The sequence below is a fragment of the Protopterus annectens genome, chromosome 5.part1 (genome assembly GCF_019279795.1).
Source record: "Protopterus annectens isolate FY-2018-M chromosome 5.part1, PAN1.0, whole genome shotgun sequence".
In the NCBI taxonomy this organism is placed as follows: Eukaryota; Metazoa; Chordata; order Ceratodontiformes; family Protopteridae; genus Protopterus; species Protopterus annectens.
The window spans coordinates 400,961,172-400,977,641 of record NC_056736.1 but is presented as its reverse complement, the minus strand read 5'-3'; the positions used below and the strand labels follow the sequence as shown (position 1 = coordinate 400,977,641).

The 16,470-nt window shown below is 43.4% G+C and overlaps 1 protein-coding gene across 1 annotated transcript in view; it reads left to right on the top strand.

Moving 5' to 3' along the window:
• SCML2 (Scm polycomb group protein like 2) overlaps positions 1-16,470 on the top strand; it is a 2,608,432-nt gene that overhangs the window by 2,474,601 nt on the left and 117,361 nt on the right. The window contains exon 19 of the mRNA XM_044073060.1: positions 8,654-8,817. Coding sequence (XP_043928995.1) covers positions 8,654-8,817 — 164 coding nt within the window. The remainder of the gene's footprint in view (positions 1-8,653; positions 8,818-16,470) is intronic.

Here is a 16,470-nt window from a genome sequence, read left to right as displayed (position 1 = left end):
CACTGTTGCAATCCTGGTTTCCCCTCCCTCCATCCCCCTTTTTTTTCCTTCTCCTTTTGATACCATTCTTCCTTGTTGTTCTCCTTTCCTTACAAGGGACCTATTGGTATTTAATTTCCACTGGTGGGGTTCTTAACCAGAACCTGGCCTCCTACTTAGGGGTCTCCTGACAGGTTAGGGCAAGAAAAACTGATGTAATGGCATCGGCTGCCTTACTTTATACCACTGACGACCTGATGGCCGTCCTCAAGCGACAGCCGGACCAAATACACATAAATACTAAGTCTCTGGTATTTGGGCCGGCTGAGGGCTCCCCTGGCAGGGATAACCCAAATGTGATGACTGCAACAGTGAATACACTCGAACATCTACATTTATGGTAAGAGTACACAACTGTACGTTCAGAATGTAGGCACTGAAATTGGATAAACACTTTGTGGACTGCATTTGATAGCATTTTAGAATATTATGCTGCTGTTAAATTATGTGAGTATGCAATACATACAGGTACAAGGTACTTTATATTCACTTTTTAATATTCTTTAGAGTTCCATTGATGTGAGCACCCTAATAATGTCTATCTTTTTAAAATGTAAACTTCCATTCTAGATATCTGGAATAACTTTTTATTCATGTTTCACTAATGAAGGAAAAAAGTGGTAACAGTGCCTCTCAGTTGTTTTAGGCTCACAAAAAGTGCAAAGTCAGATTAAGGAGTAAGACAGCAGGTAAGCATGAAACAGGTTGGAGAACTGTAATGTGGCATAACATGAAGATGTTCTTTGTGTTTCAATGTTGCAGTCGTCACACTTGGGTTATCTGCCTGCAGGTAGCCCTCATTCGGCCTGAATACCAGAGACTTAGTATTTCTCTGTCGGTTGTTTTCGCTCCAGGACTGACGTCAGGTCGTCAGGGGTATAAAAACAGGCAGCCAACGCCATTACATCAGTCTTTCTTGCCAAGGAGCCCGAAGCAGAAGCAGTTCGCATGTGTTCCAGTCGGTCGCTAACTGAGTTTTCGTTTCTGAATTGAATTATCCTGAAGTCTTCTAAAGCTAAGTACCCAGTTGGGGATCCTTTTATCTTGCTCTAACTGATGTCAGAAAAAGTAAACAATTGTCTTGACTGTGGAAAGCAAATACCGCACCGAGATTTCCATTCTTACTGCGTCACCTGTTTAGGCCCAGACCACGATGTACCTCGCTGTCGGTTTTGCGCCTTGCTCAACTCCCAAACTATTTGTCATCAGGCCCTTATTGACGCTAAATTCTTACGTTCTCTAGCACCGTATTCTGAAATGGCTTCGGTAAGCCATCCGACTACCGATCTTTCAAAGAAAACGTAAAGATAAAGACAGAAGCTGCCGATGACGCTTCCATTAAGCTAGTCGCCAGTTCGCCAGTACTCAGTAAAGCGCTTTTGCAGCCCCTGATGCCCGCTTTAATGGATTCGTAGGCCTCTACCAGGACCCGTTCGGAGTCCGGTATGCTGCGAGACTCTTCTTCGACTACAGAACCTGCGAATGTCTCTACCTTGGATGGGTCCGGAGCCGCTGAGCAGGCATCGGCTTTTGAGGAAGTTCTTTGCACTACCGATGTTCGACACAAACCGATGACTTCTTTTGCATCTTCAGTTGTGTTTAAAACTACCAAGTGTCTAAGGCCAAGAGTACACGCTATGCCTACAAAAACGACGATTAAAGCCCATGCATCTGCTTACCTTGCCACAACATCAAATGCTTAAAATGGCAGAAAACCTTATTATGCTGATTAGGGGAAGTCAGCTTTCCCCTGCTAAGAGTAAAAAAAACCTGTCCCCAGCAGCTTCAACAGACCAAGAGTCTGACGACTCTGAGATATGTGATTATGAAGACATCCCCTTATCTGCTTGTGAGGATTCAGATGCAGAGGAATCCATTCCCTTTACCTCTCCTCCAGAGGATTTTTCTTTTGATGAAGCCTTACATACTTGACAGCATTTCCACTGGGAATGGCAAGACTATCCTCAGTACAAAAAGACACTCGGATAATTTCTAGATTTGCCACAACATAGGCCTTTAGCAATACCTCCAGTCCTGGAGGTTGTGGATGATGTCTTTATGGAATCCAGTTTAACTGCTTATACTTTACCCCCTTCTCCTAGGTAACCAGACAGGTGCTACAGAGTACCTGACTCTCTCAAATTCCTTTTCAAAAATCCTACTGCTGACCCACAGATCATCTCCCAGGGGCCTAAAGGTATCAAAGCAACTATAGCTAAGAATCCCACCCCTTTGGACAGGGATTTCAGAGCTTTGGAGAGATAGGGTAAGAAAGTATATACCTCTGCAACTCTCGCCATTAGGGCTTTGAAATTGTCAGTTTCACATGCTGAAGTACTAACATGTTATGGAACTTATTAAGCAAAAAATAGCTACATTTACAGACCGTGCAGAAAATAAAGAATAGCAAGAGTTTATGCATTCTGCAAGCCAAGTCATTGTCATGTAGCTTTGATGCCCTAGAAGCATCTTGCAGGGCAGCAGTCACTGGTTCTGTACTGAGAAGGCATGCTTGGCTTAATGACCATGTCAAATCAAAGTTATTAGACGCTCCTTTGAACAAGGGCAATCTGTTTGGCACCAAAGCAGAAGAGGTTCTTAAAAAGATGGAAGAAAAAGCTAAATCTATGCAGACAGTCAAAGAATTCTTGCAAGTACAGCCTCCTAGATTTAGTAGGCATTGCCCCTCGAGGCCATCTCAAATTAGACCCAGGAGAAACAGATCCCCAGACTACAGTCTCAAGGTATGCAGAGATCTAAGCAATGGAGTGCCTCCACCTCTAAAGCAGGGAGTGCTAAGCCACCCCCTTACGGAAAGAATTCCCAATGACTTGTCAACTCCACTCCCCACCTCTGTCCAACTGCTTGTGCCCTTAGGAGGAAAATTTGCCCTTCATGCAAAAAGCTGGATTTCCATCACCAAAGACCGATGCGTCCTCAACATTGTATCCCAGGGGTACAAATTTTACTTCCATTCACTGCCAACCCCAAAAGGGTTCCCAGACCTTCCTCCAAACCAGTGGGCAGAGGCAACCAAAACCTAGTTCAATCCCTGCTCTCTATAAGGGCAATTCATCCTGTTCCTGCGAAACAGATAGGTCAAGGATTCTATTCCAGACTTTTCCTGGTACCCAGAAAAGAGGGCTCTTAGCGCCCAGTCCTAGATCTTTCAATTCTCAACACCTTCCTGGTAGTACCAAAATTCAAAATGCTCACCCTGCAGCAGCTTCTACTTATGCTAGCCAAAGATGCCAGGTTAGTCACCCTAGACTTAAAAGAAGCTTATCTACACATTGCTATAAGGGAGTCATGCAGGAAATATCTATGCTTCAGGGCAGGATCTATGCATTATCAGTTATCTACTCTTCTCTTTGGCTTATCCACTGCTCCAAGAGTATTCACAAAATGCCTGGCTCCAGCCATTGCTTACTGCAGACATAGAAATATCCAAATTTACCCATACTTGGACGACTGCCTGATTCAGGCAGACAGTCAGGAAATGCTGTTGCAGCACCTGACATTTGTAAAAACCACCTAACCTCCCTGGGGTACACCATCAACAAAAATAAATCAAAACTAGTCCTCAGTCAAAAGATTGTATTCCTGGGAGCAAGCTTGGACACACCATCCCAAATGTCATTCCTTGCTCCAGAAAAAACAAGCCTGTCTGACAAGACTATTTTACTCAAATGGCCACCAGAACCCAGCTATCCGCAAGGAAAAGTCTGCAGGCCCTAGGATTCATGGCTTCATGCATCCTACTAATTCCATATGTCCAAGAAGAACGTGGTCCGAAGCCAAAAAACACCACAGAGAAATTGATTGACCTAGGTTTCGTCTTTACTAAAGACTTCTTCAGAATGCCAGCACATATCCAAACCATCCTATTTATACTAACACAAGCCACACCCCCTAATAAAATAGATTTAATTGATTAACTTTAAAAATTACATCATCTATCATAAATAAATATTGTATAAATTGCATAAAAATATTTAATATGAATTAACACGTACAAAAAAACCCGATAAAACTGTGTTTAATAATTATAAACCTGAAAAAATTTATGTATATAATGAACCCAAAGGCACACAAAAAACTAACACTAACACTGTTGAGTTCTTAAAATTCACACGAGTATAATTTTTATACTGTTACTTATTTAGATGTTAAATTTGCATTAGATAGGGCTTCCATGAACATCAAGTCTAGTATTTATAGGAAGGCTACCTTTTCCAGTTCATATTTGCAATACAATAGTTGGTATCCTAATCACCAAAAAAGAGGAATAATAAAAGGCCAAATGGTCAGAGCTGCTCGGATGATCAGTGATAATAAAGAATTTGTGGATGAGTTGAATTATATGATTGGATTGTTTGTGAATAGGGGATATCCAAAAGATTTATGTATGGAATTATTTTTTGAAATCAAACATAAAAAGGATTTAGGTATGTATACACCTATTCTCGATAAACACAATGTAGTTCAGTATACCATCAATTCTAAGGGTAAGGATTTGGTGGGAGAATCCCCTTTTATGTTTATTTCCACTTTTAATGGAGATTCAGAATGGTTAGTTAACATGATTAAAAAGAACTGGGGTATTTTACACCTTGATAATAATACTGGTATTGAGTGGGGTTCTAGTCCTAGATTTGTTTTTAGGAAAGACTGTGCATTTAAGGATATTTTTGAAAGGTGTTCTCACCCGAAGGCCTTGGTTACCAATAGAATTATTGGTAATTTTAAATATGGGAGATGTTCCATATGTGCATACATTATGCCCACAGGTCATAATTTTAACATCAATAAATATTCATGTTTTGGGTCATTTTGTTTGTTTTTCCAAGAATGTAGTATACATGGCAAAATGCCAACAATGTTTGGCGTTCTATATAGGAAAAACATGTAGAAGTTTTAGGGAAAGGGTCAGAGAACATCTTTTAGATATTAAGCATTTAAAATCTACCAATGCATTAGCTAGACGTAGTCAGTAATCCTACACATGAATTCAGGTTTTGTGTGGTGCAACAAATTAAACATGATTTACAAGGGAAGACTTTGGATGTCCATCTTGATTTATGTGAACTTAGATGGCAGATTAAATTAGATGCACACAAATATCCCGGTCTAAATGATTATTGTTCTATTAAACCATTATTAAGGCTGAAAAATATTACCGGGTAAGTCTTTTTTTGTGTGCCTTTGGGTTCATTATATACATACATTTTTTCAGGTTTATAATTACTAAACACAGTTTTATTGTTTTTTTGTACGTGTTAATTCATATTAAATATTTTTATGTAATTTATACAATATTTATTTATGATCGATGATGTAATTTTTAAAGTTAATCAATTAAATCTATTTTATTAGGGGGCGTGGCTTGTGTTAGTATAAATAGGATGGTTTGGATATGTGCTGGCATTCTGAAGAAGTCTTTAGTAAAGACGAAACCTAGGTCAATCAATTTCTCTGTGGTGTTTTTATCCAATAAATTATTTTTTGGCTTCGGACCACGTTCTTCTTGGACATCTCTAGTGTTTGGTGCTTTGGTTGGTTTACTAATTCCATATGCCAGACTGCATATGAGGAAACTTCAGTGCTACTTAAAAAATCTTTGGTACCAACATTCTCGACCTGGAAACCGTCATTCCTGTCATACCCTTTCTAAGGACAGAGTTTCTTTGGTGGGCAGCAGCATGCAACCACAAGGGACTGCCCTTTACTCAACCCCACACCACCCAGACCCTAACCACAGACGCATCAGACTATGCCTGGGGGGCACACATGGATGACATGCATTCAGGGCCACTGGAGCCCAAGTCAAATTCATCTGCACATCAACCAAAAAGAGATGCTAGCTGTGCAGCACGCTCTGACAGCTTTCAGATCCCTACTCTCACCTGGAGACCTGCTAATAAAAATAGACAACACCACAGTTATGTGGTGCATCAACAAGCAGGGGAGAACCCACTCTTACCCACTCTGCAGTCTAGCCGTGGCCCTGTGGAACACGGCTTTGGACATGCAGGTCCATCTCCAAGCTCAATTCCTGCCAGGGAAACAGAACTCACTGGCAGACCACTTGAGCAGAAAACTCCTAGACCCACACTAGTGGCAATTAGAGCCCAGCACCTTCAACCTTCTGATTCAGAAGTGGGGGATCCCAGAGGTGGATCCCTTTGCCTCCCCCTGCAGTCACCAGCTCAGCAAATTCTACACCAGGACTCCTCGCAGCAGGGCCTGGAAAGTGGATGCCCTATCCTTCCAGTGGGTAAATCTCTCAATCTATGCCTTTTCCCCCCTGCCACTTCTCTCAAGAGTATTGCTCAAGATAAGACAGGACAGACCAAGGACAACTCTGATTGCCCCGGACTGGCCACGCCAGCACTGGTACCCACTCCTGCGCAGCCTGTCACCGGTACCACCCTGGCAGCTACACCAGAACCCAACCCTGCTCTCTTAGTAGGGGGGACAGATCTTGCATCCGCAACTGCAGACCCTAAATCTTGCAGCCTGGCTTATTCCTTGAATTCTTCCTTAGTAACCAGTCTAATCAAGCAGGTGCTGGACATCATTCTTGAAGCCAGAAGACCCAGTACAAGGAAATCCTATGCTGATAAGTGGAAAAGGTACTGTTCTTGGATTCAATCTAAAGAAGAGGACACAACTCTGCCCTCTCTGCCTCTAATCCTGGATTACTTAGCAGATCTACTCCACAGAGGCCTATCCTTCTCCTCCATTAAGATCCATGCCACTGCCATTTCGGCTCATTACAACACTGAGCCACCTCTCTTCTTTCACCCTCTTATCAAACAGTTACTGAGAGGGACAGACAACTAAAGGCCACCAAGGAGAGCACCCACCCCTGCTTGGGACCTTAACTTTGTATTGGAAAAGCTCACGCTTACCCTCTTTGAGCCTGCAGCATCAGCAGAGTTAAAATTCCTCTCTTGGAAAACAGCCTTGCTTCTGGCCATCACTTCAGCTAGAAGAGTGTCTGAGCTACAAGCACTGATGACTGTGGAGCCCTTCATTATTTTCCATGCTGACAAGGTTTCCCTCAGGACTAACCCTTCCTTTATGCCTAAAGTGGTGTCCAGTGTGGCTCTCAACCAATCTATCCATTTGCCAACTTTCTTCCCTAATCCTCAAAATAAGGGGGAAAGGATCCTGCACTCCTTGGACGTGCACAGGCAGCTCAGATTCTACCTTGATAGGACTATGCCCTTCAGGAAATCTGACCGATTACTATTCAGCTTTGCACCAGGAGCAGAGGGCAAGGCCATTTCTAAACAAACAATTTCCAAATGGATAGCACACTCCACCCTTTTCTGTTACAAGAACCATGGGAAACCAACCCCTCAGGGGGTCAGAACACATTCCACCTGCCTATCTTTTCCATATCCAGGGCGGGTTTTGCAACAGCAGTCCTGCAAGGCATACTAGCCAGCCTCGACCCTTCTTGACTGCCTCCACCCTTTTTCGGCTTTGAGAATCTACCCAAGTGTGATGACTGCAACAGTGAAACATGAAGAACATAGTACAGTTGTTTACACTTAACATAAATGTAGATGTTTGAGTGTCTTCACTGTTGCAGTCCTGGTTTCCCTCTCTCCAGCCACCTTGTCTCTCCTCTCTATTACTCATCCCTTTCAGGGGTATTGGTATTGGTATTTACTTTTTACTGGTGGTGTTTTCCCCACCATAACTTAGCTCCCTATTTGGGGGGGGCTTCTGACATTTGGAACAAGAAAAACTGATCTAATGGCATCGGCTGCCTGTTTGTATACCCCTGACGACCTGGCGTCAGTCCTGGAGTGACAGCAACCGACGCAGAAAAAACATCTGTGGTATTCGGGCCGACTGAGGACTACCTGCCGGCAGATAACCCAAGTGTGATTGACTGCAACAGTGAATACACTCGAACATCTACATTTATATTAAGTGTATACAACTGTACTTTCCAGTTAGTACGGCCTGCTGCCATTCAACTCCATTTCCAGGCATTCACTTGTCTATAAAATGGACTTGGTCAGAAAGTTTTTTTTTTTTTTTTTTAATCACAGAAGGATAAAGCCATGCCTGTGCCTCCAGCCAACCCAGATTCAGTTAGCAGCCTGCATTCTGAAGGAACTAGTTAAGGATGAATACAACAGCAGCTGATGTCAGCTCCACCATTTTTGGGGAGTATGGTTGTTAATGCACCCACTTGGTTAAAGCATGGCAATATCCTCAGACGTACTGGGACTGGAGAAGAACAAGCACAGCCTGGGATTCCCTGGTACCTTGTCTAGACATAGTGGGTGTGCATGACCTGCATTGGGGATTAGGGAGTGGCAGACTTTGCAACATACTTACCAGCCAACAGGAGAGGGTTGTAGGTACATCCAAAATCTGTTATCCAGCAAAGGATGATGACTGGATGCCAGGCTGTCACCTCTATAGTCCATTGTCTTTCATCTTGATGAAAAGAATGGGTAAATAGGCCTATTGGGGTGAAGGCACATAGGTTGTATAGGGGAACCTGAGGTGGGAGCAAAAAAAGTAATATACTTGTTCTTTATGGATCACTTTTTTAAAGTTAACACCGTTCTGCTACTGTTTGCAGCTGCAAGTTCTACAACTGGACCTGATCTTCACACACCAGAACGAGAGCCTTCAAGGGTTTCCAGCAAAGACCCTTCAGCGTGGTCTATTGAGGAAGTGATGCGATTTGTGAGAGATGCCGATCCTCAGGCATTAGCACCACATGCAGAACTCTTCAGGAAACATGTATGAAGTCCCTTTGCTTCTGTACTCTCCAACTTCAGTGTCTACTTGATGGAAATGTATTTTTGTGTAAAGTACACTGCCTGTATGGTTTCTTAATTTTTGTGCTTCAGTGAATACATGTTAAAGCAGCTTTTTTACAAAAAGCTTTGAATATTGATCTTCTGAACAGGTTTCTGCCTAATGTACTGCACCCTTTGCACAAAAAATTTGCATCATTTTTGGAGTCCACAAAACTTTTTTTGGCTTCTAGTCTAAAGATTACTTTCTGTTTTAAAAAAATATATTGTAAGGTATCAGTTTGCCTCATAGTGTGCGATCACTCAGAATGTTCCACTATTTTGACCAGTATGTGATGTACAGTCTGTTTACAAAACTGTAACCTAATTTGAAACCAGTCTCTCAGATCACAGTCAAGAAATGTAAGCAGAGAAATGTATAGATCTACCATAGCCTTCTGGGCTGCAGAAGGTTTAAATGGGTGATTAGTTTGGTGTGCAATCTCTAACACAATGCTGTTATGCTAATTCTTTAACAGATGGTTTGAAATAGGGATAACAAACCAAGTCACCATTGAGCTTGATAATGTCGTTAATTTATTTAGTCTGATTACCTAAAATACCCTTGCTCCCCTTCAGAGCCAAATTGTGGACAAATGGTAATAGATTACCCCGCCCCAGCCCTTCCAGTGTCTTTATTACTTGGCTAGTTTCCCTGTTAGCATAAATACTGATGTGAAGTTGTTCTATCTCGCCATTCATTCTTACTGATGGGTACGGAGCCGATTTCTCTGCTCCAAGTCGGCCTACTACAAAGCTCAAGATTTTCAAATAGCTCGAGGCCAAGTCCCTATCCCATGATGCACCTAGAGTTACCTCAGAACTAGTTTGCCGCTACAACAGATCGAAGGTTCTCTCTAGCTCGGGCCAGTAAAAACCTTACTTTTCAATATTTTGAAATATTATTGATACCTTTCTTATAAAAACTAGTTCTAGTTAGTTTATTAAGCTGTTATAGCTTTCTGTGTGTTTCCCTATTCCCTTGGTGTGCTTTTCATATATTAATATTGGCCTCATTTTTCTTAGGCCTAGTTTATCTTTACTGTTTAAATACCGTTTTCTGTCACATTTTTTTCTTACACATAGTTAATAATTAAGAGTGTGTTTAGATAGTGGCCTTTTGTCACAAACTTAAGATAATTAGAGTTTGGTTAGTGTGTTTCTATAGTAATTAGCATTGTTGTTGAATTTAAATAGTGACTTTCTGTCACAACTTTATATATTATCTGCTTACATAAATAGTGTGAGTTTGACCTGTTAGCCATAGTTGATGGCTTGTGTCTTTTGTATTTAGCCTATATTTTAGAAGGCTTATTATTATTATTATAGTTTATAGCTGTTGGGTGTCTAAATGTTTGTCGATGGCCGATGACAAGGACAAACACCCTAAGTCAGGGTTCAAAAAAAATGCCTTAAACGTGGGCAGAAAATGTCTGTCACTGACAGTCATGTCAATTGCATTTATTGCTTAGGAGCATTACATTTGCAAGAAACCTGTTCCATATGCCATTTCTTTTCGGGTTCTGCAAGAGAGAGCAACAGTAGAGGTCCAAACGTTGCTAAGAAGAGAGAGGAAACTTATTGCTAGGGGTTTATTGAAACCTTCTTTCCAGGAGGCTTTGAGTGACCAGGATGGATCTAGTAAGTCCTCAAAAGTCTTCCAAAACTTCCATGGAATCAAAAAAATCTAAAAAGTTTGACACATCAGCTCCACAGGTCTCGGAGCCGACAGTCTTATCTTTTCGGAACCGGTCCCTGGGTTTGGAACCGGTATCCAAAATTCCAAAGTCTCCATTATTATGCTGCTGATGGAACGAGTAGGACAGCGGGTACAGGAATTGCTCTTAGGAGACACTCCTGGATGCACTTGTGTTCCTTCGCGGAGCCCGAAGTCGTCCTTTGTGAATACCCCTTTTGAGGGCTCATCTCTTTTCAGGCTCAAAGTCAAGGAAGCTTTAACCAGGTGTGAGCAGGAAGGAAAGACTTTGTCTGCCGTCGGAGTCCGTTTTTCCACCCCTACCAGACCCTACCCCAAGGGTCAAAGGGGAGGGAAAATGTGGTTCCGAAAAGCCTAAGGAGCCTTTCAGGATACATGCGAACCCCCCTCCAGGGACAGAGGAGGGGGCAATAATGGAAGACACCACCCTTGCGGCAGAGGGCGTCCGCAAAACCAGGGCGACAGAAATCACTTCTTTGGGAAGCCCTATTAGCGCTCCTGAAAGGAGCCCCGACTGTCCTACTCTGGAGGCAGTCGGGGGTCGCTTATCTTTGTACCCAGGTGCCTGGCTCAGAATTACAAATGACAACTGGGTACAAAGTATCATTTCCAGAGGATACTTCATTCCTTTCACCACACCCCCCCTCCACTGACAAAGAAAATCCCGGACGTTCCACCCAGTTACAGAGAACAAGCAACAGTAGAGGTCCAAACGTTGCTAAGAAGAGAGAGGAAACTTATTGCTAGGGGTTTATTGAAACCTTCTTTCCAGGAGGCTTTGAGTGACCAGGATGGATCTAGTAAGTCCTCAAAAGTCTTCCAAAACTTCCATGGAATCAAAAGAATCTAAAAAGTCTGACACATCAGCTCCACAGGTCTCGGAGCCGACAGTCTTATCTTTTCGGAACCGGTCCCTGGGTTTGGAACCGGTATCCAAAATTCCAAAGTCTCCATTATTACAGTCGGTACCACCATCGATCCATTCATCTCGGTCTTCTATTAGCCTTTCAGATTTGGATGTGGATCATGTGGTGCAGAAGCTTTTACAGGCACCGGCCTTTGCAAAATTTTTATCTGCTCTGACATAAGCGGCTTCAGAGCCGAAGACCCTTATGCCAGCTACAACTCTTCCTCCTCCTAGCCATACCAGTCCTTCGGAGCTGGGGGAGTCGGATTTGTTGATTGTGGAGCCTTCGGAGCCGACACCTGCTCCAGTGTCTTCTGCTCCATTCACTCTGACATCCTCTGCACCGATCGAGGACTCTAGGAGCCAAAACTCTCTGGTCAGGTCCGGGGAGGATAGTCTGACTGACTTGTCAGTTCGGACTCTGCCTCTCATGGCTTAGGCTTGGATGAGCTCGGCTCCTACCTCTGGCTCAGAGCCCACTGTCCCTGTGCTGGGGTTATCGATGGTCTCCTCAGATCCATTGGTCCCTTCGCATCGGAGCAGGGGTGCCTTCGAAGCCATGAGGAGAGTTATGTCTCCTAAGACATCCTCATTCTCAGGTCTGGCTTCTTCCTCCCCCAAAGTGCCTGTCTGTTTCTGCTTCACAGATACTGGCAAAGCGTAGAGACCTGGAGCCTCAGGAATCCCCATTGGGTGGTCCATGCTCTTCCAAGACCTCACCAGAAGCTCCGACTGATGAGGTTCCCAGGAAGAGAATTTGTAAGAGGAAACATCTAGAGTCCCTAACATCTGATACTGACTTGGATGAATCAGAAGGGTCCCCCTCTGAGGATATCTCATTTGCTGAGATACTAAAAATCCTTAGGCAGAGGGGTGACTGGCAGTCCACAAAACCTACTGAAGACGAGTCTGTTCTCCTGAAGGCTTTCGGGTCTCAGCCGGCCACTTCTTGGGTGTCTCTGACCTTCGATGAGCTTATGCAGCTGGTCTCATGAAGGGCATGAGAGTCTCCGGACACCATGGAGTCTGTCCCTAGGAGGCCTAATAAGTTTATCTCTGCTCCCCAATACAAATTATTTCTGACCAAAGGTATGCCAGTTGATGTCATGGTCGTGGCGGCAGCCACCAAAAAGGAAATGTCAGAAACCTCCTCTTCTATCCATCCTCCTAACAGAAACTCCAGGATCATGGATAGATATGGGAAGCGCACTTTTAGTTCAGCAACTTTTGCACTCCGTTCGCTGAACTACTTAACCCATTTCACGAGACTGCAAAGAGATCTCATTAAAGAGCTGGGAGATATTCTTCAGGGTACAGTAGCTGCAGGTGCTTCAAAGTTGCTTCTCAGCTTGCTACCCTCAACTCCATTATTAACCTGTCCATGTGCCTCATTTCTTATGCTGCTGATGGAACGAGTAGGACAGCGGGTACAGGAATTGCTCTTAGGAGACACTCCTGGATGCACTTGTGTTCCTTCGCGGAGCCCGAAGTCGTCCTTTGTGAATACCCCTTTTGAGGGCTCATCTCTTTTCAGGCTCAAAGTCAAGGAAGCTTTAACCAGGTGTGAGCAGGAAGGAAAGACTTTGTCTGCCGTCGGAGTCCGTTTTTCCACCCCTACCAGACCCTACCCCAAGGGTCAAAGGGGAGGGAAAATGTGGTTCCGAAAAGCCTAAGGAGCCTTTCAGGATACATGCGAACCCCCCTCCAGGGACAGAGGAGGGGGCAATAATGGAAGACGCCACCCTTGCGGCAGAGGGCGTCCGCAAAACCAGGGCGACAGAAATCACTTCTTTGGGAAGCCCTATTAGCGCTCCTGAAAGGAGCCCCGACTGTCCTACTCTGGAGGCAGTCGGGGGTCGCTTATCTTTGTACCCAGGTGCCTGGCTCAGAATTACAAATGACAACTGGGTACAAAGTATCATTTCCAGAGGATACTTCATTCCTTTCACCACACCCCCCCTCCACTGACAAAGAAAATCCCGGACGTTCCACCCAGTTACAGAGAACAAGCAACAGTAGAGGTCCAAACGTTGCTAAGAAAGAGTCGTCCAACCAGTCCCAGCAGGCCAGACAGGATCCGGAACTTACTCAAGATTCTTTTTAGTTTCAAAAAAGACAGGGGACTGGAGACCTATATTGAACCTCAGCAGGCTAAACAAATCTGTGAAAAAAGAGAAGTTTCGGATGGTCACGCTTCAGTCTATACTTCCCTTCTTAGGGAAAGACAATTGGATGTGCTCAATAGATGCCCAGGATGCATACTACCACATAAATGCCAACTTCATGCTACTCAAGTCAGAAGTGGCAAACTTCATGACACCCATACAGACGGGAACTGAAAGTTCGACTTCTGATTCCTACATTAAGGCACTGTACGAGCAATCCACTCATGCGTGAATCGTGCCATCCCCAATAGAACCAAGATGCTCTCCTCTGAAAAAAAGGAAGCCAATCTGGTGGTCCCTTGCCATAAACAAACTTTACAACAAAAGGAAGAAACTGTTGCAGAAAAGAGGAAAATCCCAGGATGCAAAAAACTCCCTTACCAGCCTCAGTAAGAAGCTGAGATCCCTCATAAAATCCTCCAAAGCTAGTTACGAAAATAAAATTACCAAAGATTCCAAAGACCAACCACAAGGCATACTACAGCTATGTCAAGAATCTAAATGGCAATGCTCAGATCTGCTCTGAGCTACAACAGAATGGCATTAAATATACTGATGCCAAGGATATTGACAATATCCTGGCAGATCGATTCAGTGCAAACTTCACCCCCCTCTCACCCCTAAAGGGGCCCATCTCAGTACCGAAAGATTTCCAAATTCCGGTAATGGCCTTACAGGTAAAAAATGCACTCTCCAAAGCTAAGAATACAGCATCCATGGGACCAGACGACATCCTAGGCTGTGTACTACATGAACTACAAAATGAACTCGCACCTCACCTAAGTGTCATGTTTAATCATAGCCTCACTTCAGGCTTCATGCCCACTGAGTGGCGCACAGCTACAGTTATCCCACTCCACAAGGGGGGGATCCACCTTGGATTCCAGGAACTACCACCCCATCAGTCTGACGAGCCTGATCTGCAAGGCCATGGAACATATTATCATGGAACTTATAAACAAAGACATTGGCAGTCTTCAAACACTGGACCTGACGCAATTTGGGTTCGTGAAAGGTCGATCTTGTCTCCTGAACCTGTTTGGCTTCTTCGAATCAGTCTCCAGAGCCGTAGACAAGGGTAAGGTGGTCCACACAGCCTATCTAGACCTCGCCAAGGCCTTCGACACCATCCCCCACTCTGGAATCATAGATAAACTTACTAAGCTGGGCATTAATCCCTACGTCACTCAATGGGTTGCCAACTGGCTTACTGACAGAACCCACACTGTAAAAGTAACCGACTCCAAATCTAGCTCCAGACAAGTGACAAGTGGAGTACCTCAGGGTTCAGTCCTGGGACCGCTCTTGTTTGGCACCTACTTTTCTGAGGTACAAGCCAACACTAAGGGACTCTGGCTAACAAAGTTCGCAGATGACTGAAAACTGGGAGCCATTATTCAATCCCCAAATGATGTGGATATTCTACAAAACGGCCTTACAGAAACAGATGCTTGGTGCCAGAGCCATGGGCTCAAGCTCAATGCCAAGAAATATATAGATCTGAAGTAGTTTACTTAGTTTGATCTTCAACCTGTGGGAATACGGATCCGTATTGGATCCGAGCTGGCAAAGATTACTAGCATCAGCTCCGAGCTCCAGACTCCTCCCCTTACTCATAATACACCTCCTTTGCTTTCCATCCCCAGATCTCATTTGCCGCAGTTTGTGAAAGCATCGTGCCTCTGGAGCTCCAGTTAGCAGGGTATTTTTCTTTGATTGTAAGTTTAATAATTTTTGTTTTATTAGCTGTTTCAGATTAGCGTAGGTACCCTTTCTCCCCCCCATCACTTTGGCGTCGTATGTAGGCTTGTAGTAGTACAAAAAAAAAAGGTAGGAAATTGCCAAACTTCATCCAATGAACAGACAAAGCAATTCCTGTGGAAATAGTAGGAAAAAAGTGTGGCAGCAACCTCCAAAGTAGATAAAAAATTGATTCATTACAATAATCCAAACCAGTAGTCAAGCGCGCTTTCGTCTTGTAACTCAAGACTTTTTCAAAACAAATTAAAATACATCAATACCATACTTAAATAGTCCCTGGTGAACAATTAAAGTTGATTGTCAATTAAGAGCCAAAATTTAAGGAAGTCCTTGTAAGGGCAAAAGTTAAAAATGCTTTTAAATTAATTCAAAACCATCTTATTAATGACATAAAAAAATATATAAGAACACGTACAAATATTTAAATGTGCAATAATACATTACAAAACTATGATTCACATTTTATATATTAAATGTCTTATTTAAAAATCTTTTTTGATAAAAAAATATCTTCTAAAGCTTTAATGCCTAGTACTTCAGTACTGGCATGATACTAAGTGCCTCATGTATACCAGGGGGGTGGGTGGAATTTAGTCTAAACTGCCACATTAACTGTTCCCTCTCAAGACTGTTCTTCCAGTTCCTTCCCCCCAAGTCACTTCCTACAATTTCTAAAATACCAAAGTGAAACGTTTTACATAGTACGTTCCCGTTCAAGTGCCTATATAGGGCATTGTTCTCATCTTCACGTCTAATAGCGTAGAGGTGTTCATATAGCCACCTACATAGAACTGTTGACAGTTCTGACAAACTGCCACATACACTAACCCCTTAGATCCACAAGAGCCCCTTTTCAATGCAACTTTTCTCCTAGGGGACCCTGTTTCTATGTACTCATCACCCAAAATGTACGGACAGTAGGCACATAATCCACAGTTCCTGGTCCCTCTTGGTAGACCACTTGAATGAATAGGGTGCTCCAATAAAAATTTTAAATTATAATTAGTTCTTTACCTATAAAATCCATAAGGTCGTCCGTACTTTTAA